The sequence below is a fragment of the Psammomys obesus genome, unplaced genomic scaffold (genome assembly GCF_907164565.1).
Source record: "Psammomys obesus unplaced genomic scaffold, mPsaObe1.curated_primary_1811, whole genome shotgun sequence".
NCBI classification, from domain to species: domain Eukaryota; kingdom Metazoa; phylum Chordata; class Mammalia; order Rodentia; family Muridae; genus Psammomys; species Psammomys obesus.
Window position 1 is genome coordinate 203,339 of NW_026596039.1, and position 22,191 is coordinate 225,529.

Sequence of the window (22,191 nt, forward strand, 5' to 3'; positions counted from 1 at the left end):
GCATGGTGGCACATACATGTAATTCCAACACTTTTTAGAGCCATACTGTGTAAGCCTTTGCCTAAATAAAAAAGAAGAGAGAGGTGAAACAAAATGAAGCTGTGGGCATGGTGGCACATACATGTAATTCCAACACTTGAGAGATAAGGGCAAGAGGATCAAGAATTCAAGGTCATGCTCAGCCAGCTATAGAGCAGGTTAGAAGCTGCCCTGAACTACATAAAACCTTATCTCAGGAAAAGAAAAAGAAAAAAAGAGAAGAAGGGAAGGGGAGGGAGAGGGAGAGAAAGAGGGAGGGAGAGAGGGAGAGAGGGAGAGAAGAGAGGGAGAGAGGGAAGAGAGGGAGAGGGGAGGAGAGGAGAGGAGAGGAGAGAGGAGAGGAGAGTTAAAAAAAAAAAAGAAAAGAAAATGGTGTGTGTTGTTTAATCACTTCTATTGCTGTGACAAAATACCCTGACAAAAATCAGAAGTTTGATAGAGTATAGGGAGTGGAAAAATGACGTAACTATATTTTATTTTTAAAACTGCAAAACAAAAAAGTAATGTACTTAGATTAAGACAAAAACAACACAGGTGAAAAAGCAAGTATTTGGCTTACAATTCTAGGTAACAATCCATGCTAGCAAAGAAGTCAGAACAGATAGTCACAGCCACAATCAACAGCCGAGACATAAATGAATATATTCAGGAGGCCTGCCTACCTGCTCTTCCGAATCTTTCTCTTAAAATGTTCAGGACCATCTGCCTAGGGAATGATGCCAACTATAAAGGGGCTGGGTCTTCTTCCTTAATAAACAAGACAACCTCCCACAAATATGTGTACAACCCAACCTGATGTAGATAATACATTAAGATTCTCTTCCCAGGCAGAGTTATGGTGGCATACACTTTTAGTTCCAGTGCTCAGGAGACAGAGGCAGGCAGATCTCTTGTAAGTTCAAGGCCAGTCTGGTCTACAAAGAGTTCCAGGACAGTTAGGGCTAAAAAGTAAGACCCCGCTTCAAATCACAAACAATAAAAGACTCTCTTCCCAGGTGGTCCTAGTGTCTAGTCAAAACTAACCAGCATGGTAAGTTTCTTCATTTATGAGAAAAAAAATGTAAACTGACTTCAGAACTCCTCAAAGAAAATATAGATGATACCTCCATATTCTTTAACACAAAATGGCAAGTATACAAACCAAGTACAGGCCTTGAATTTATGAAGCAATATTACCAAATATAAACACACTGTTTTTAAGGTTTCAGTAAATCAAGAATCTATGACTCTTGTTTTCAAATTTTTAATAAGCCTCAACTTTACAAAATATTAATAATGACCCTGTCTGAGGAATCAGACAAGCCTATATTCAAATCTTGGCTCCCACCTAGGATATGTGTAACTTTGGACACAGTCCCGGTCTTCTCGTCAACAGAAAAAAACTGTACCTGTATTTCACTGAGTTGTTTTAAGGATTTAAAGATAATCCGTAAAATAGTGCTAAAAAGAAAAGATGCTTAGAAAAATTTTGGGTTTAAAAAAATTACTTATTTAGAAGGGGTAGAGGAGGTGGTGTCATGCTGTACATGCGGAGGGTAGAGGATAACTTTGGGGAATTAACTTCCCTTCCACCATGTGAGTTCTGGGGATCTAACTCAATTCTAGGAGCAAGTGCCTTTACCCTCTGAGCTACATCACTGGCCCATTCGGTGTTTGTTTGTTGAGATAGGGTCTTCCTAGTCTTCCTAGGTAGCCCTAGATAGCTGGATACTAACTATTTAGCCAAAGCTGACCTCCAAATTGCCACAATCCTCTTGCCTCTTGTCCCCTAGAGCACTAAGGTTATACGCATACACCACCACACCCAGCTAACATTAGTTATTAATACTACTAAAGGTTTCACCATATCTTTTTCAAGTTAATAAAACAAAATCTTAGACCTTTTATTTAGGGTTTGAGAATTCTGTTTTGCTTTTTAAGACTGATTTTTATTTTTAATTATATGTTTAAGCATGTGTCTCAAGACATCAGAGGCCTCAGAGCCTCTGGAGCTGGAGTTTCAAGTCATAGTGAGCCATGTTACACAGTGCTGGAAACTAAATGTGTATCCTCTGCAAGAGCAGTATATAATCTTAACCCTACCTCTGACCCCGTGTTGGTTTTGTTTTGTTTTGTTTGGGTTTTTTGAGACAGGATCTCACTATATAGCCTTGTAGCCTTAGCTGGCCTGGAACCCACTAAGTAAACCAACCTGGTCTCGAACTCAGAAATCTGCCTGCCTCTGCCTCGTAAGTGTTGGGATTAAAGTGTGTGCCACTGTGCCCAGATTTATTTTTATTTGTTTTTTTTCTTTCAATATTTTTAGATAGAATCTCACTATACAGCCTAGGACTGTAGGCATTTGTAACAAGACTCAGCTCTCATAGCTTTAATATTTTTAATTCCTTTGAATTTAACAATTAGCCCAATTTCTACTATAAAGATAAGTGGAAAAAGAAGTTATAATCTCAAATTCATGACTTGTGACAGTCTTCATAGACTTAAATATTATCCAGGACTTTTCAGTAAGTGCATTACTGTTCTTGATCAAAATGAAAAGCCCTATTTCTCTTAGCCTAGCCAGACCTCAAGTAAGAAGGCTTAACAACTAAGTCTATTACATTTTTGACTTCACAAGACTCACTTGGAAATGTTGAAGAAGTCTTCCTTTAAATGTCCTGAAAATACATCTCTGTCACTGAGAATTGACTTGAATTTAAGCATATAAAGCACCTAAACTTCAACATCTCCAGAAGAAAATATTATCAGAGCAAAGGTACTCACGGATCAAACTCATGGATGACACTTTCAAATCTCAGGACAGCAAAGAGACGAGTAGAAAACGCTGTAAAAACCAAAAAATGAATATGCTAATTGGTAACAAGCCATGAAAGAACAAAGGAACCTAAATAGTAGCATTATGGAGAAACTACAATTTTGTAGCACTGCAGTCACAGAGGATGCAAAATATTTCTTGAATAAAGTCTTCACCCATTTCTCCCTACCTAGAAAAAACATTACAAATCAAACTATCCACATTTTTTTCACTTAAATGGGATACATTTAACTGTTTGTTGTATTACACAAAGCCTGTCAGATCATATTTATCGAACACTGAATTTGGCCATCTTTTACATATACACACCCCTTACCTTAATTTTGGACAAACAAAGAGATCTGTCAAGCACGGATATACTTATGACTCATAAAGAGCTGAGAATAAAGCTTTAAAAATGATAAGTTCTCTCCAGGAGAAAGAGGCAGGTGGATCTCTGTGAGTTCAAGGCCAGCCTGGTCAACAAAGTGAACAGGACAACCCCTGTGCTACCTAGAAAAATCCTGTCTTGAAACAAAGACAAACAAACAAAAACAGAAACAGTAAGATCTCAAGACTCTCAGAAATACTAAGGTGAGTAGTGCATGCTTACAATGCCAGCCCTTGGGAGTCTGAGGGAGAAGTTGAAGCCAACGTGGGTAGACAACAAAGTTCTGCCTCAAACTAGTTACTTTTTCAACTGCTGTGATAAATATCGTGACAAAACAAATGTAAGGGAGAATAGCCTTATTTTGGCTCACAGTTCAAGGATGAGGGAGCTAAGAGTAGAGAAGAGGGGTGGCTGAGCACGAAGCACAGGTCACACTGCATTCTATCAGGAAGAAGCCAGTTATGGTTACGCTAACTTTTTTCTTTCAATTCAGTTCACACAGAAGGGCAACATCCAATTTAGATGGTCCTTCCAACCTCAATAAACCTAATCTGTTGGGTGTTGGTCTGGTACTATGTATTCTGATGCTAATTATTGGCCCTGCAAGATCTGGTTGTTGCCCAAACTCATGGACCTCAAAATGATGTATGTAACCATGCCTAAGAAATTATTCCTATTGGCTGACTAAAAGGCTTAAACCTAGGCAGGGCAGAATAGGGGAGGTACGGCAAAAGTTCGAGGGCTTTGAGAGACAGGTACCAGAAGAGGAAAAAAGCAGGAGGAAGCCATGATAGGCTATTGTGGACAGGAGCACATGGCTGATCCACATGAATGAAGGAAAGCAGCCCAGATGAGAGAATAAGCAACTATTTATAGAATTATGGATGAGAGGTAGCCCAGACAGAGATTATTAGAACAACTGGCATGGGGTGGGGGCTGCGAGTTAAAGGTAGTTTAGAGGGTTAATATCTGCCCTGGCCCAGGTGAAATAAGGCTATTCTGTAATCTATCACGTGTCTATGTTTTTACTGATCATGACAGCAGTTAGATAATAGCACCGTGATATTTACAGGGTTAATAATAAACATTATTTAGCCATATTTTTAAATTAACCTCAACACTAACCCAGATAATTCCTCCATGTAGTGCCCTGGGCTTGTCTCCTCCTAGGTGATTCTAGATCCTGTCAAGATGGCAATATTAACCATCACAGGCACCAGAGTTGAAGATAAATATTTTACAAAATTCAACACCAGGGAGCTGAAGAGATGGCGTATATATTAAGAGCACTGGCTACTCTTCCAGAAGACCTGGACTCAATTTCCAGCACCCACATAGCAGCTCACAACTGTCTGTTAACTCCAGTTCCAGGGGATCCAACACTCTCAGACATATACACAGTCAATAAATAAATAAATAAGTAGAATGAATTATTAAAAAAAGAAACTCAATACCTAATAGTTTCTACTTTCTTTCAACCAATAAGAATACAGAACCAACAGAACATGCTTCCTACTTTTCCTATCAACAGGCCTAAGATTTACTTTTCTTGAGTTATTTTGTCATAAGATTATACCAGTGAGGAATTGCAAAAAGAACAGCAATCTGCTAACAAAACAAAACATGTTTTTAAAAGCAGTTTTTAACTTTTTCATCATTCCAACTCCAAGGAAACATTCACACATAGACTCACACAATACAGCAGCCATCGACAGGATGAGAAGCTTCAGAAGTGTGTCCTGCTTCTCATAGGACAACCGCAAAAATCCAAGCTTCGTCATCTTGACATCAATGGGTAGTAACTGATGATATTCAAATAGCTAAAATGGAAAAAGTTAAGGCTGTAAGATATCAAATACCCTAAACTTACTTAAATTGTCTTTAATCTTTTATGGTAGGAAAGAACCACAAAGTACATATGAGCTACAAAACACACAAGAGAGGTTAGAGCTAATACTCATACCCAAGCTTGGACTAAAGACTGATGTACTGGCAAGGAAGCAAACCCTATTAAGTTTATGTATCAAAATGGAAAAGGTGGCACCAAGCTTAAAGGCATAAAGACATATGCCTTTAATCCCAGCACTCAGGAGGCAGAAGCAGACCAGTCAGATCTACAAGCCACATTCTAGGATAGTCAGGGTCACCAAGTAACCTAGTGATACAGCTTCCCCCACAAAAAGGCTAAAAATAAGTAACCAAAACATACCAGTCCATACATATGTCTGTAATTCCAGTTACTCAAGAGACTGGGGAAGAAGGATCAAAGGCTCCAGACCAGACTAGACAATTTAGTGAAAGCCTGTCTCAAAATAAAATTCTTTAGAAGGGCTGCCCATGTAATTCAATAACAGAGCATTTGCCTAAAAGGCAAAAACAAAACAAATACCCCCCCCCACACACACACACACAATTCTGTTTACTACTCCCACAGCTACCAAGTACATAGTACAACTGGCAAAAGTATGACACAAGAATCAGGCAGAAACAGAAGTGGGGAGTGGGTGGGAAAAGGTGGTAGAATAAAGGATGCAAAAATAAAACGATGGAAAACCAAACAAAGCTATTTTTAAAGGGAAAAAGAAAGCAATCTCAAACAAAGCAGAACAAAAAAACACCGTATGGGGGGGAACTACAAGCCAGGTATAACAGCTCATGTCTACCCAATACTCGATGACACTGAGGAAGGAAGATCATTGTATTGCTGAGTGCAGCCTGGATACAGAGTTAAGTTCTAGGTCAGTTTGGGTTAGTGTGAGACCCTGCCATAGAAAAGGTTAAGAGGGTGTGGCTGAGGGTGAGGGGAAAAGGGAGGGAGAGAAGTAGGGAAAAAATGGTGTAAAAGAACATTACTTACAAAAGTCAAAGTGGAAAACTAGAAACCATGACTAATTAGACATGATTTCCAGCCCTAAGTCCAAGCTTCAATTGATTGGCTACAAGTTTTTTGATTTTTTTTTTTTTTTTTTTCTGTTGCAAATCCCAATGTGCATGCTGCCTGGCCAACTAAAGACAGGCTGACCACTAACGCAAGTGCAAATCCATGCACTCAAGATGGGGGAAACATTCGGCCCACAGTATTTTCATTTTCGTAATCCACACTGTGATTACGCTCAGGTCTATTTCCCTGTCAAATCATGTTTCAAGGCATCTCCGTAACTGATCCTGATTATTTAAACAACATTCCATGACCCAAGGACAGCTTGTAGCACCAGAGCGAAAATATAGACTTTTCTTCCTTCTGAACCAGGATTAAAATGCTGGGAGTGGTAGTGACAGAAGTCATCTGTCGGCAGCTCAGAATGATGCTCAGTTACAGACAAGAGTTGTGTTAGGGACTAAAGGATAAAGAATGCAACAACAGAGAATATGTAGCACTGTTCAAAAGTATGGGGGAAAGGGGAATCTGCACACTACTTATCTTTCTGGGGACTGGGGGAAGGGAGAGGGGGGTTGAAAAGGGTAACACTGCAACAGATGGAAAACACGAAGAATCACACTGTTAAGTCTAACACCCTAGAAACGTACCCGGAGAGCATTTGGGGTTGGTTTGTTAATTACAATTCCAAAGGGAAGGCTTATCATGCACTAATTCCAGGAAGTGAACAACTCAGTCCCATCCCCAGGGTCTGTGGCTGTTCTCCGGGGATAGCCTAAATGGAAACCAAACACCACTGAGCTGACATGATCCACACATCTGAAGAGTAAACAAAGGAAGCGAGAGTAGCAAAACCTGGTCTTGAAAACCGAGTAAAAGCAGCTAGTAATTTACAGCCGAGTCCTGGGAGTTTTCAACCTGTTCTCTGGTTATTTCCACACACCGATGGGGCACAGAAAGGGAAAAGACGCTTTTCTTATCCGCTCAGCACCTCTCCGCTTCTCGGCTGTGCCCGCAAGCCTTGACCTCCTGACCCGCCCTAGCACTGGATGCCAGGACTGCAGCCTCGGCGGGTTTCCCACACGCGTTTCCACGTCCTCTTGCGCCCCCTCACTGACCCCGACCCCACCACCTCAGCACACTCCTCGTGGCCACTCCAGGGCAGTCCCAGAATCGCGTGCCCCCGCGCCCTCACGGTCAGCGAGCATTGCCCTGCCGAGACCGTCGGGCGCAGGGCGCCCGGAGCTCCCCACGCCACTGCCCACGCCCCCTCCTCCGCCAGGCCGCGGGCAGGCGCCGCTCCCCACCTTCACGGGCCTGCCTCCAGCACCTCGTTGCGGCTCGCCAACGCCCTGCGCTGCACCTGCCACTAATCCTCGGGCGCTACCCTAGCGCCTTCTCACCCCGCCGACGCTCCTCGGGAACCCTCTCGGCTCCCTCTGCCATCCGTTCAGCGGCGCACCCAACCCCGACAGCCGCCAAGGCCCGCCTTCCTGCCCGCCGCGCATTGGCTGGCCCCGGGCAATGAACAGTTCGTGGACCCGACAGGGTAACGGTCCTGCCTGTCACGTTCGAGGCGGGGACCAAGCCAGGCTCCCCCTTCTTGAATGGCCAATCTCGCTGTCCTTCAACGCGTCGAGAGGCGTGACTGCGCGCGCCCAGCGAGCGGCGATAGGCCGGCGGCGGGGAGCGAACCGCGCGGAGACAGCGGGCCCCGCACAGTTTGGTTGAGAACCGAGCAGTGACGTGTCAGTCTGCGGACCAGGAAGGAGCGCGGTGGGAAGGAGCGGCCGCCGTACCCCAGCCACATGATCAGAAGCGGAAATACGCAGAGAAAGCGACCGTAGCCCCACGGCCGGAAAAGTTGGACTTGCGGACCTGGTTTTTAAGGTAGAGACGGCCTGTTACCTAGAAAACGGCTAAAGGAGAGAGCCCGACATGTTATCAAAGCTCTCCGTGGTACCCACAGACGCACCTTGGGTAAGATCTGTCAACGAGTAAGCCCAAGAATTGTTTTCGACTACGTTTCCAAGTAACTTCTTACAGGGGATCCCTGACAGATTTCACTGAAGCATTTCACTTTCTTCAGGCCTAAAAGGCTGTCAGAGCCGCCCGTCCCGGGCTGAGCCATCGATGGCCTGCAGAAATTATCCCAAGCCACGGAGCGGCTCTTGGCAATCAGGAGGCAGCCTAGCTTTGTCAGTTTGTCACTTCGCCAGGTCCCTGCGAGAGGGAGCAGCTTTCTCTCCTCCCTCTCAGACGTTGGTTTCGGCTGCCAAATGCCTATCTTTAGGATATAGAGGTACACGTACACACGTATTCGCGCCCTTCCATGCCTCAGAGCAAAGATTAGACCATCCGGATACGGTTTCCAAATTGTTTCCGGCTTCTTTTACTCAGAAAGGAAACCACCAACGTATTGAAATCAGTGCTTTGCAGTAATGTATTTTCTCAAAATTCTCATGACCTAACTCAACAGCTCTCCTCCTTTATTTTTATAGCAAATATTCCATGTAGTTTTATTTTAGCAAGAATAACGGTAAAGAACACACTTGTGACACAAGCACTCCCAGAGGCAGTCAGGAAGAGCTGAAATCCAGGCATCTTAATCTGATGGAGATAGCATAAGGACTTTACATGTGTTCAAATGCATGTGTCTTAAAAACATTGCTTATTTTTCTTACACAGAAAAATTATTTCTCACAATTCTAGAATCTGGGAAACACAAGATGAAAGGCCTGAATCTGGCAAAGACTTTAATCATGTCATTATATATTGGGTACTCACCTAAGAATTTTTAGTTTTAAAAAACAAAAACAAAGATGCCAGTGAGATGACTTGGTGAGTAAAGACAGTTGCCCCTTTCCAAGCAGACTTTAAATCTCAGTTTGATGCCCCAGAAAACACCTAAAGGTGGCAGAAGAGAACTGACTCCACAAAGTTGTCCACAACTCCACTGTGGCATGTATGTGCATGCATGCACACACACACACACACAGTATTAAATTTTTTAAAGATGCTAACCTAGGCCTGGTGGAAGCCCGTCATCACATCTACTTCAAGATCATCCTGTGCATTTAATGAAACCCTGTCTCCAAGAGTAAACTGAGGCTTGCCTTGCATGCATAAGGCCCTAGATTAAATCTCCCATAGTAAAGAGAAGGAAAAGAGAAGCTTAAAAAATTTTTTTAAGTTTTTTTTATATACATATATATATGGCACTTTAATAAAAAAGATATTCCACCCTTAAAGCCCCTTCTACTCTGGAGTTTTCCCTTTTCCTTATCTGCATTCACTCTGAAGAGGAATAAAAAAAATGACTGTTGAGGGGAAAAAATATGAAAGTTATTGAAAGCTGTCTTTTTTTTTTTAATTTAACATCTTTCTAAAAGACAATACATGTAAGTTTCTAAGCAATAGTTATTTTTAGGAGTAAAATTCCTGTTAGTAAAGGGAGGCTGGGCATGGAGGTATGCTGGGGAGCAAAGACAGGCAGATGTCTATGAGTTCAAGGCCAGTCTGGTCTATATGGAGAGATCTAGGCCATTGAGAACCATAGTGAGACCTTGTCTCTTCTCAAGAGCAAAGCAAAAAAAAAAAAAAAAAAAAAAAAAAAAAAAAAAAAAAGAAAAGAAAAAAACAAAAAAAAAAAAAAAAAAAAAAAAAAAAAAAAAAAAAAAAAAAAAAAAGCAGGATGATACCATACTAGCTAATTATAATTATAGCTAATCTGTAACTATCATTGAAGTCTGAAAAACTAGGTTGCACAGAATTTATTACAGAACTCACAGAAAAGGAAATAAACCAATCCACAGATTACATATGAAGGTGGTTTTAGAAAACAATGGTTTTACTATTCTATCAGTTATTTCATAGTTTGGCAGCACTATTAACAATAGCCTAGAAAGAGAACAGATTGATTGGCCTCATTACCTACCAATTGATAAATGGGCAAAGAAAGCACACATTTGTATACTGTGCTGGCTAGTTCCATATGAACTTGATAAAAGCTAAAGTCATCTGAAAGGAGGGTACCTCAATTAGGAAATGCCTCCATGAGATCGGGCAGTAGGCAGGCCTGTAATACTTTTTTTTTCTTTCTTTCTTTTCCAGACAGGGTTTCTATGTGTAAAGTTGGCCATCCTGGACTCATTTTGTAGACAAGGCTGGCCTTGAACTCATAGATCTGCCTGTACTCTAGGAGTGCTGGGATTATATGCATGTACCACTGCAACCCGCCATTTTCTTAATTAAATGATTTAGAACTTCAGAAACACAGAAGGTGGAGGCAAGAAGGAATTCAGAGCTACTGAGGAAGTTAAGGTCCAGGTGGAGCTACATGATCTTGTCTCAAAAAAGAAAAAGGATGGAGCAGAGAGGAGATGGATATCATCAAAATACAGTGTATATACGTACGAAATTCTAAATTTAAAATATTTTCAAAGAACACTCCATACACACAACTGTTTAGGAACAAAGTAAGGACCCACTACTCCTCCTTCCTCCCTCCTTCTCTCACTCTTCCCTCCCTCTCATAACGAATATTTTCCAGTCACTGCAAGTTTATCTTCAATTGTCCAGTGTGTTCTTAGAGGCCTGCGAACTGAGTCATCCTTAACAGTCTCATATTTTCTTTCATTTTTTTCCTGCTTTACACTTAGCCCTTTTGGTCTGATTTCAAGTGCTGGTTTTAGAACCTGGGATAATTTTATACATTTCCATTTTTCTGCTGTCATTTTCCTAAGTTTCCTTTTAAAAAAAGATTCACCTGCCTCTGCCTCCTGAGTGTTGGAATGAAAGGTATGCACCACCACTGACACCCGACCTATGTTTCATTGAAAATTTTCCACACTTTTATTATGACACTAATTTAACCTTCTCAGTGCCACCTTCTTAAAATGGTTTTATTATCATCATTATTATTAATCATTGTGTGCATGTGTGTGCACTTGCCAAACTCCGGTTTTCTGCAAGATTATATGCTCCTAAGTGATAAATCATCTTTCCCTCAGTGCCATTATTGTTGTTCTTTCTATTTCCTTTCATAGCAAGATGTACTTTGTAGATGTGGAAACCTCTCATATTTCTGTATTAACAATTAGTAGAACTTACCCTTTTTCTTTTTTCTTTTGTTTTTAAGGACAGGATCCTGAAATGTAGCCTGAGGTGTCCCAGAATTTGTTATTATAGACCAGGTTGGCCTTTATCTTGTAGTGATGTCCTTCCCACCATTTCTTCCTCAGTTCTGAGTAGGCATGGATCACCATACTCCATTTAGAATTTAACCATAGTTTCTGTAATTCTATCTCCATGACCATGTTTTTTTGTTTGTTGGTTTACTAAAGGGAGAACTTTTTGATTTTTGAGGCATGTCTCAGGCAGGTCAGACTGTCCTTAAATTGCTTTGAAACTGAGAATGACCTTGAATTCCTGTTCCTTCAGCTTCCACCTCCCAAGTGGTGGAAGTACAGACATGAACCACCACATCTGCCTAGTGGAAATTCCTTTAAAAACAACAAACAAACAGAAAAAAACAAAAACAAAAACAAAAAATGTGTATGGGTGTTTTGCCTCATGTCTGTGTACCCTGAAGTTCCAGACATTTGTTAAGCCACCATATGGGTGCTCGGATCCAAACCAATGACAATAACAGTCAATGTTCATTACTGATGGGCTTCTCTCCAGCCCTGGAAAGTCCTTTTGAAAGTAGGAAGTGGAAAGAAGGTTCAGTGGTTAATGTAGGGTTCCTGTTACAATTTTGTGCATAACTTGGCAACTGTAATCACTTTCAAGATACCTAATAGTCCATCAACTGTATAACCACTTAAAACTTTGATTACAGTTTTCATGTGTATATACTACAGGTTTCTACAAATCAAATATCCAACCTCTTCCTTGGACTACAGAAATGCATTTAATATACTGAAATCTAGAGAATTTCTCCCTTCATAAATACATAGAAGTGAACATACTTTAAAACACACTTGGGCTGGAGAGATGGCTCAGCTTTTAAGAAAACTAGCTTCCAAAGCACCTGGGTTCAATTCCCAGCACCCATATGGCAGCCCACAACTATCTGTAACTCCAGTTCTAAGGGATCCAACACCTTCACACAGATGTACATTCAGGCAAAACACCAATGCACATAAAATAAAAATAAATAATTTTTAAAAACCCACTCACATTCAACAATAAAAAAAATAATAAATAAATAACCAACAATCACGACTTTGATAATAGGTTAACACAATTTTAACACTGTGACCCAAACTCATTCTCAGAACATCTTTCAGAACTAATTTCTAAAATCTACAACCAGATTATCTGACACAAAGTCATTCAATCTATGAATATATATATATATATCTCCAGGATGTGATTTAGAAATCAAACATTACACATTTTTTTGGGAAACCAGCTCATGTTTAATTGTGATAATTTAAAACTGTGCAAGTTCTTTTTTGTTTTTTTCTTTTACATCTGCCCTCCCACCCCATATTTAGACTCTTAAAATGACAGGAAAACATCACCAATCACAGGTCGAATGGTTTAATAAGTATACCCCTTCAGTTCCTATATGAAGCACCCATTATTCCTTAAAACACCAGTCGGACCTGGCAGTGGCCAACAGTAAATTTCATCTTCAGAGTTAATAAGTTCAGATCCTCTTAGCATTCTGTGACACAGTGGCACTTGTCCAGAACTGGCACCACCCCATTGGGGAACTTTAAATGTACCAGTGAAAAAAAGCTGTTTCCCCTTCAAGGGGAAGAAAGAAAATGACTCCCTCAAAACCCAGCCACTTTGGCTGAGGTCAATCTGTCCCATCTCTTCAGGCTCCTTTTTTCCCCGTTCTTTCCTTTTCTGCAGCAGAGCAAAACCTAACCTGAGTTACAAGAAAACAAGACAGTGATGGCTGTAGAGGGAGTGACCTGGAGCAACTGGAATGCTCCTTCACCTCCCACATCCAATGTTATGTGCTTCACAGAAAAACAGTAACAACAAATTCACAAAATACAAGTTAAAATTACAAAGCCCATTCATCCAGGGTGCTGGAAGGCAGGAGGAAGTGGGAAGGAGAATGACACAGGGAAGGGGGGGGGGGAATTACTCAAATCAGTTCAGGCACAGGAGCTGGCAAATGCTAAAAAACAGCTGGAAAACTCTGGTCCTTTCAGACCTAGGGTGGTAGTAAAAATCCACATACTGGAGTCAGGAAGATTCCAATTCATCAAAGAGAAGGGAATATGCAGAGGGCCCTTGGCAGTGGGTCCTGCCTTCCATGGCAGGAGGACGAAAACAAAGAGCTGCCGTATCCTCCACCCAGTCCCACCCATCCCTTTTGACAGCAGGACTCAGTGGCCTGTAGCAGCTTTCAGTTTGGCAGGAGAAGGATGTGGCGAAGGGAATTTCTCTGCAGATGTTGAGCTGCTTAGGGCTGACTGCAGGTAGACTGTCTTGTGGAAAAGTCTGTTGCTTAAAAAGACCACCAAGGAGAAGAGGCGCAACTGGAAAAGACTAAAAGAACAAGAAACTCTACTTGTTAGCTCCCAATTGGTCTAAAGAATGTCTTCATGCATATTATAGTTTATCTGACGACTTTAAATTTAAAACTACATAGGGAAAAACAAGGCAAAGAATTCATCAAAGGAGTACAGATATTAGACACATACATTGATCAGCTAAAGAATGTACTGGGTGCAAAGCAAGTAACAGGATAGACTATTTGCCTACCATGGCTGAACTACTCAGATTAATCCCACCACTTGATAAAAGAAATGCAGCATGTCCTGTTACTGCCCAGCAGTACTGGGGATGAGACTTTTAAAAGGAAATAAAGTTTTATTTTATATTAAATTTTATTTTACTTTTATGGAATTGAATGATTGCCTACAATTAAGACTGTATACCACCTATGTTGTGTTCCTCATGCCTACGGAAGCCAGAGGACTGTGTTGGATCCTGTACAGCTAAAATTACAGATGCCTGTGAGCCACCAAGGTACTAAAAATTGAACTGGGTCCTCTGGAAGAACAACCAGTGTTCTTAACTGCTGAGTCATCTCTCCAGCCCCAATCCAGATTTTCTTCCCCATAATCCAGATTTTAAAAGCTCTTCACTTATGTGGTCAGATCAGATTGAGCTCTACTTTCTTTAAAAGTGGCCATTATCAAAGGACCTTATATCTAGTGACTGTTGCCTTAAAACTCAAATTTTTAGCCCAGTCTGACCCTGAACTCATATTAATCTTCCTGCTTCAGGCTTTCAAGTGCTGGGATTAAGACATGAATCACCACCACCACTGGCACAACTGATCAATTTTTAGGAACAGGTATAAATGGACAGGTTTGGTGGCATCCACCTACCTCAGCATTGGGGACAAGGCAGCAAAATCACAAGCTCAGGGCACAAGGCCACACAGGAAGAGGTAAAAATGAGCCTTTATGAGAGTGTCAGTTTGGGAAACATACAAATTTATGTGCTTAAGCTCAAAAATTTTTGATATAGCTTGTATGTCTGTCTCTGTTTCTATCTTAGTTCCTAGCACCCATATGGTGACTGATCATAGCCTGTAATCCAGTGCCATGGGATCTGGCCCCATCTACTGTCCTCCATAAGCACTGGCATGCACAAGCAAAATACTAACACAGAAAATAAAAATAACTCTTAAAAAATAAACTGTATATTAAGTGTGATGGCTAGTTTGATGTCACCTTGACACAAGCTGGAGTCACTAGAGTAAAGGGAGTGTGAATAGAGAAAAATGGCTTCAGAAGATCCAGCTATAGGGCATTTTCTTAATTAATGAATTTTGGAGGAATGAATTATGAGAGGGGCCATCCCTGGACTAGTGGTCCTAAGTTCTATAAGAAAGCAGGATGAGCAAGCCATGTGGAATAAGCCAGCACCCCTCCATGGCCTTTGCATCTCCTCCTGCCTCCAGTTTCCTGCCCTGTTTGAGTTCCTATCCTGACTTCCTTCAGTGATGAACAGTGGATATAGAAGTGTAAGACACTTAAAGTGTAAGACAAATAAACCAGTTCCTCCTCAAGCTGCTTTGGTCATGATATTTCAACACACCAAGAGTAACCCTAAGTAGGACATAGGTTTTTCTTCAGCATCAGAGATTTATAGGACAGAAGTCTCATTGCTGGCACTTACTATGCTTTTCCAGGAGTCTTTGCTTCATTGGCGCTGATGATGAATAAAGGAAACAGGATTGAAAATAGGCAGCCACTGTTTAAAAAAAAAAAAGAAGGCATGACTTTAGGAAAGATTAGGGTATTAGAAGCCTCAGATTTCTTTGCCTACTGGGCAAACACCATGATGTAATGAAACCTTAATATATCCTATAAACACAGCTCATGAAATGAACAAAAAAAAAAATTCTGAATTTCTAAGAATCTGCCTCCAGGATGCAGCATAGAAGATAGTAGACTATATTTTAATACTGATAAATGTCAACTATTATTAATAACAACTGCAAAAAAATCTTCCTGATGATTGAATGATGCCACTACAGAAGCAAACCAATAAAAGATGATTATTAAAACATACTTGCTACCTCAGTTTTTATTTTTCTAGTCTTTCAAATTCTTTCTCTAGCCAAATTACCTGATGATGTAGGAGGATTGCATTGCTGTGAGGAAAGCCAGGGGCAAGCCAAATCCAAAGTAGTAAGGCCAATTCCGCTCTATGTTTGACAATCGCTGGTGCATTTCAATTCCTAAAACAAGGAAGTCAGTACTCACTTTATTTACAATACTAACTGGAAGACACAAGGCTTGGGTTTTAGGCACAAAGCTACCATTTGGAACACAAATACAGCATATAAACTGTATAAATCTATCAGATTCATGATGGTGCATATTTCTGATTTTAGCATTCTGGAAGGCATAGGCAACTTGGTCTACATAAGGAGTTACTGACCAGCCAGAACTGGTAAGACCCTATCTCAAAGAATTGTACGAATCTGATATAAAGCTTCAATGCAAAGATTTTATAATAATAATAACTTCAAAGTAACATTAATTTTAGCATCAGCATCCTTTGTCAGGATGGTCTACAAAACAAAATATCAAAAAGGATGGCATCTTGGGCAGTGGTGGCTCACGCCTTTAATATCAGCATTCAGGAGGCAAAGGCAGGAAGATCTCTGAATTTGAGGCCAGCCTGCTCTACAGAGTGAGCGAGCTCCAGTACAGCCAGGACTACACAGAGAATCCCTGTCTCACAAAACAAAACAAAAAGAATGGCAGCCGGAAGCAGTGGCACATGCCTGTAGTCCCGGCATTCAGATCTCATGGCCAGCCTGGTCTTGTCTACAGAGTGAGTCCAGGACACCTGGCACTTATTACACAGAGAAACCCTTCAAAAAAAGAAAAGAAAAGAAAAGAAAAAAGAGAAGAGAAGAGAAGAGAAAAGAAAAAGGAAGGAAGGAAGGAAGGAAGGAAGGAAGGAAGGAAGGAAGGAAGGAAGGAAGAAGAAAGAAAAAGGGTAGCATCTCTATTGAAAGCAGTTACCTACTTTCGGCCACACTCACCAAGATTAATATGCAAAACGTTTGTTGTTTGTTTGGCTTTAGTATATATATAGAAAGAGAGAGAGAGCACCAGGTAGTTTGAAATTCAAGACCCTCCTTTCTCTACCTCAAAATGAGTGCAAGAATTACAAGTGCTGGAGCTAGAGAGATGGTTCAGTGGTTAAGAGCACTGACTGCTCTCCCAGAGGACGTGGGTTCAATTCCCAGCACACACACATGGAAGCTCACAACTATCTGCAACTCCAAAATCTGATATCCTCACATAGACACACATACAGGCAAAAAAATCAATGCATATAAAATACAAGTAAGAAAAAATTTAAAGAGGAGGGCGGCTGGAGAAATGGCTCAATGGTTAAGGGCCATGGTTAAGTCTGCTCTTCCAGAGGTCTTGAGTTCAATTCCCAGCAACCACATGATAGCTCACAGGCCATCTATAATAGGATCTGATGCCCTCTTCTGGCATGTGGTGTACATGCAGATAGAGCACTCATATACATAAAATAAATAAATCTTTTAAAAAAAAAAAAAAAAGAGGCTCTAAGAGCAACAATCAATAAATGGGACCTCATGAAATTGAAAAGCTTCTGTAAAGCAAAGGACACCGTCATCAAAACAAAGCGACTGCCTACAGATTGGGAAAGAATCATCACCAACCCTCTATCTGACAGAGGACTCATATCCAATATATATAAAGAACTAAACAAGCTGAAAAGCAACAAACCAAGTAATCCACTTAAAAAATGGGGAACAGAGCTAAAGAGAGAATTCTCTGCAGAGGAATATCGAATGGCATAGAAGCACTTAAAGAAATGCTCAACCTCATTAGCCATTAGGGAAATGCAAATCAAAACAACCTTGAGATTTCACCTTACACCCATCAGAATGGCCAAGATGAAAATCTCAAGGGACAACACATGCTGGAGAGGTTGTGGAGAAAGGGGAACGCTTCTCCACTGCTGGTGGGAATGTAAACTGGTACAACCACTCTGGAAATCAATCTGGCGCTTTCTCAGACAACTAGGAATAGCGCTTCCTCAAGATCCAGCCATACCACTCCTAGGCATATACCCAAAAGAGGCGCAAGTACACAACAAGGACATTTGTTCAACCATGTTTGTAGCAGCTTTATTTGTAATAGCCAGAAGCTGGAAACAACCCAGATGCCCCTCAACTGAAGAATGGATGCAGAAACTGTGGTACATCTATACAATGGAGTATTACTCAGCAATGAAAAATAAGGAAATCATTAAATTTGCAGGTAAATGGTGGGACCTGGAAAGGATCATCCTGAGTGAGTTGACCCAGAAGCAAAAAGACACTCACGGTATATACTCACTCATATAAACATACAATATAGAATAAACCCACTAAAAGCTGTACATCTAAACAAACTAAGCAAAAGAGAGGACCCTAACTAAAATGTTCAATCCCCATCCTGAAAGGCAAAGAGGATGTACATCAGAAGAAAACGAAAATAGGAAACAACCTCGGAACCCGCTACAGAGGGCCTCTGAAAGCCAGAAGAAAACAGGAAACCACCTTGAAACCTGCCACAGAGGGCCTCTGAAAGCTTCTGCAGTATAGACTGTCAAAGCAGATGCTGAGCCTGATGGCCAACTGATGGGCAGAGTGAATGGAATTTTATGTAAGAAGTGGGAAATAGTAAGAGCTGGAGGGAACGGGAACTCCACAAGCAGAGCAACAGAACAAGATAATTTGAACACAGGGAACTTCCCAGAGACTCCTACTCCAACCAAGGACTATTTGTGGAGATGACCTGGAACCCCTGCACAGGTGTAGCCCATGGCAGTTCAGTGTCCAAGTGGGTTACATAGTAATGGGAAGAGGGACTGCCTCTGACATAATCTGATTGGCCTGCTCTTTGATCACTTCCCCCTGGGGGGGAGCAGCCTCACCAGGCCACAGTAGAGGACAATGCAGCCACTTTTGATGAGAACTGATAGACTAAGATCAGAAAGAAGGAGAGGAGGACCTCCCCTATCAGTGGACTTGGGGAGTGGCATGCATGCAGAAAGGGGAGGGAGGGTGGGATTGGCAGGGGAGGAGGGAGGGGCTTATGGGGGGATACAAAATGAATAAAGTGTAATTAATAAAAAATAAATAAAAGATTTAAATTAAAAAAAAAAAAAAAAGAAAAGAAAAGAAGGCTGGAGAGATGGCTGCTTTAGAGCACTGACTGCTCTTCTAAAGGTCCTGAGTTCAATTTCCAGCAACCACATGGTGGCTCATAACCATCTATAATGAGATTACCTGGTGCTCTCTTCTGGCATGCAGGTGTATATGCAGACAGAACATATTCATAATAAATAAATCTTTTTTTTTAAAAAAAAAAAAAAAAAAAAAGAGAATTTATTTTGCCCTAAGACAGGGTTCCTCTGTGTAGCCTTGGCTGTCCTGGACTCACTTTGTAGATCAGGCTGGCCTTCAGCTTTGAGATCTGCCTGCCTCTTAAAAAAAGAAAAAAAAAAAAAAAGGAAAGGAAAGGAAAGGAAAGAGAAGGGGGAAGGCGGAAGGGAGATGGGTAGGAGGAAGGGGAAAGGAAAAGGGAAAGGAAAGAAAAGGGGAAAGGAAGGGAAAGGGGAAAGGAAAGGGGGGAGGAGGAAAGGAAAGAGGGAGGAGGAGAGGAAAGGGGGAGGGGAGGGGGAAGGGAAAAGAAAAGGAAAAGAAAAATGAAGGGGAAAAAAAAAAAAAAAAAGCATTACATGTGCCGGACTCCACCCAGAGCATAAAAGTCTTTCTACAAAATTCCCAGCTGGTGTGATGGCACACACCTGTAGTCCCAGCATTCAAAAACCAAAAGTACTGAAGTTTGAAACATAAAAAAAAAAAAAAAAAAAAAAAACAGGCCACCAAGGCTACACACAGCAAGACCCCAACTGAAAAGAAAAAAAAAAAAAAAGGTGATCCAAAACTATAAAGTCAACACTCTGGAAGTAGATGAAGGCAGATCAGAAGTTCAAGGTCCCCCTCAGCTGTACAGCAAGTTCATTAGTTACATGAGATCTTGACTCAAAAGTTTAAAAAAATGGTTTAAAAGAAAATAACTAAAATTTAAGAATAAATAAATCCCACAGTAATCAAATAGCTGGGCTTGATAGTACACATATGTAATTCCAGCACTTGGGAAGTAGAAGCAAGAAGCTGGAAGGAAAGCTGAAGGCCAGCCTGGACTCTAAGGGTAAGCAGTCAAGGCTAGCCTGGGTTACACAAAAAGCCCATGTCTGAAATTAAATTTATTATTATTCTAAATACACTGGCATCCACTTAACATCTCTAAAACAACTTGTGCTCTTTTTGCCAACTTCTGGCCCAGACAGAACTACATCGCATTAAACACTAAAATGGTAATTCTACAATGCTAAACCCCTGGCCCCAAAGACTGATGAACCTACTAGGCCAAATGTAATCTCTCTTTTTGACACACACTCTCTCTCTCAAAGCCAATGTCCTTTCAGAAACTTGCTAAGAGCTTAAGAATTAAAAAGCTTAGTGTGGGGAGCACCAACACTTCTGAACGGAGCCTCTCTTTTCTGTTTCCTTATATGGACTTACCTTTATTGAACCAACGGTACTCAAAGCAATATAGTGAGTAGAGAAGAGACATATGCAGCAGACTAACCAGCTGACCCACAAGATGGATTGGGAAGAGACTCACAAACATCCCCTGAGGAACAAATGCAGCACATCTTAATTCCAGGATGTCAGATACTTCTCACCCATCACTCCAATCAGAGATGGCCTCCTAGTCCCTTCAAATGTTGTTTAATGGTAGGATCAGAATCTCCAAGGGAAGAAGAGGTAAATCTATGGTTCTTATAATTTTATATTTAAACTCTAGCTGCTTCTAGGGAAAAGGCTTTTAAAGTCTTTCTCTCCTTACCTCCTTCCCTATCCCCATGACCATATCTCAGGTAAGTACTACTGTCCTTCCCCCACCCCCCTTTTTTTTTCAGGTTTTTAAATTTTATATGAGTATTCTGCCTTCATGTATGGCTATATACCATATGTGGCCCCTGGTACCTTCAGAAGTCATAAGAGGATGTTGCATCAACCGGAAATGGAGTTACAGGTGGTTATGAATCAGCTCATGAGGGTACTAGAAATCAAACCTGGGTCCTCTGAAAGAGCAGCAAGTACTCTCAACCCCTGAGCCATTTTTCAACCTCCATTTTTATTTTCTTAAATGAGGTAGGGGTGGGTAGGTGTAGGTGTGTAGGTGTCCGTGTCCTCTTAAATCTCAGCTGTATAACAATTCTTATCTCTGCCTAATCACTTCAATTTAGCTTCCTAAATTCTTACCCAGAGCGATCCACTGTGTAAAAGGGAGTTCAAATCCCCAGCACCAATATAAATGCCAGGCATGGATATATATGCCAATAACCCCAACACATGACAGGAAGCAGGGACAGACAAATCCTAAAAGACTGCTGGACACAAGTTATTCTAACCAAAAAATAGTGATCTTCAGGTTCAGAGAGAGATCTCATCTCAAAAAGTACGTGAAGTGTGCACATATCCTTCCCACCCCTGCACGCACACAAGAGCTTTAAAAATACTTCCCACAAGAGGCATATGCATACTCCAGAACTTTGTATAAAGGCAAAGACCCAGCTTTGTGAAGTTTCCTCCCATTAATTAACTTTTTTCTTTTCTTTTTAAAAATGTCTCCATTTGTCTCTCACCTGAATAAGGAAAAGTGCCTGCAGCAAAAGGTTGAAGAGCATATCAGCAATTATTTTGCTGACACTGGGGAATGGATGAGGTTTCCTCCCTGATACCTCAAATGCCAAGTCAGCTATATCCTGAAATGGAGAACAGTAGGGCAGCAAAAGATGAATTAAATGGTACCAGTGTCTATCCCCAGAATTAATACCACTAGTCTGCCCCTAGAGTAGATCTGCCAGGTGAGAAAAGCCTACCTAAGTAACCTGAGACAGTAATTTCATTTCACAAAACCACAACGATTACCCAACTGGCTGCTTGGCTTAAAAAATGTTTTATGGGCCACTAACTTCCTAGGCTAAAATGTCTAACCTAGTCAACCCATCATGTAGAACCCAGACTCCATTCTGCCCTGGACCTACTTGGAACCAAATGGCATTCACAACTTTGCTAAGCACAAACAGGGGGAGCACCCAAAGAGCACTGAAAATTGAAGTGAGGAAGAATTCCAGCCATGACCAAACGTCTCCATGTAGTGATGGGTCACCTAAAAAAGCAAAAAGAGCCATTAGCTTAACTGGCCAGATAGAAAGCTCTAAGACCCAAAATGAAACTATTTTGTGACTATTCCTCTGCTTCATAGTCTGGACACAGCTCTTAATCAGAGCAATTACAGTTATGTTCTGCTTATCTTGAAACAAACCTGCTTACAGGTGACTACTGCCATGTCACAGGGAGTAACTGCAGAGCTAACCTACCTGGATTTAAGTCTGTGCTGCTCCTTACTAATGGCTTAACTAACTTCTACTTCTCCATAAAATGGTCAACCGAGCGGGGGGGGGGGGGGGGGGGGGGGGGGG

General features: G+C 41.3%; 2 protein-coding genes across 3 annotated transcripts in view; both read right to left on the reverse strand.

Annotated features, from left to right (window-relative positions):
* Stt3a (STT3 oligosaccharyltransferase complex catalytic subunit A) overlaps positions 1-7,584 on the reverse strand; it is a 33,269-nt gene extending 25,685 nt beyond the window's left edge. The window contains exons 1-3 of one of the 2 annotated variants that reach the window (XM_055622147.1): positions 7,410-7,584; positions 4,918-5,044; positions 2,803-2,863 (exon numbers count right to left, since the gene is read on the reverse strand). In XM_055622147.1, the coding sequence (XP_055478122.1) occupies positions 2,803-2,863; positions 4,918-5,005 (149 nt within the window). In that variant the 5' untranslated portion in view covers positions 5,006-5,044; positions 7,410-7,584. The remainder of the gene's footprint in view (positions 1-2,802; positions 2,864-4,917; positions 5,045-7,409) is intronic. The other variant, XM_055622148.1, reaches the window with a different exon arrangement.
* Positions 7,585-12,503: 4,919 nt separating this feature from the next.
* Positions 12,504-22,191, reverse strand: part of Ei24 (EI24 autophagy associated transmembrane protein) — a 23,899-nt gene continuing 14,211 nt past the window's right edge. The window contains exons 6-11 of the mRNA XM_055622247.1: positions 21,754-21,878; positions 21,352-21,471; positions 20,222-20,333; positions 15,718-15,829; positions 15,265-15,339; positions 12,504-13,620 (exon numbers count right to left, since the gene is read on the reverse strand). Coding sequence (XP_055478222.1) covers positions 13,458-13,620; positions 15,265-15,339; positions 15,718-15,829; positions 20,222-20,333; positions 21,352-21,471; positions 21,754-21,878 — 707 coding nt within the window. The 3' untranslated portion in view covers positions 12,504-13,457. The remainder of the gene's footprint in view (positions 13,621-15,264; positions 15,340-15,717; positions 15,830-20,221; positions 20,334-21,351; positions 21,472-21,753; positions 21,879-22,191) is intronic.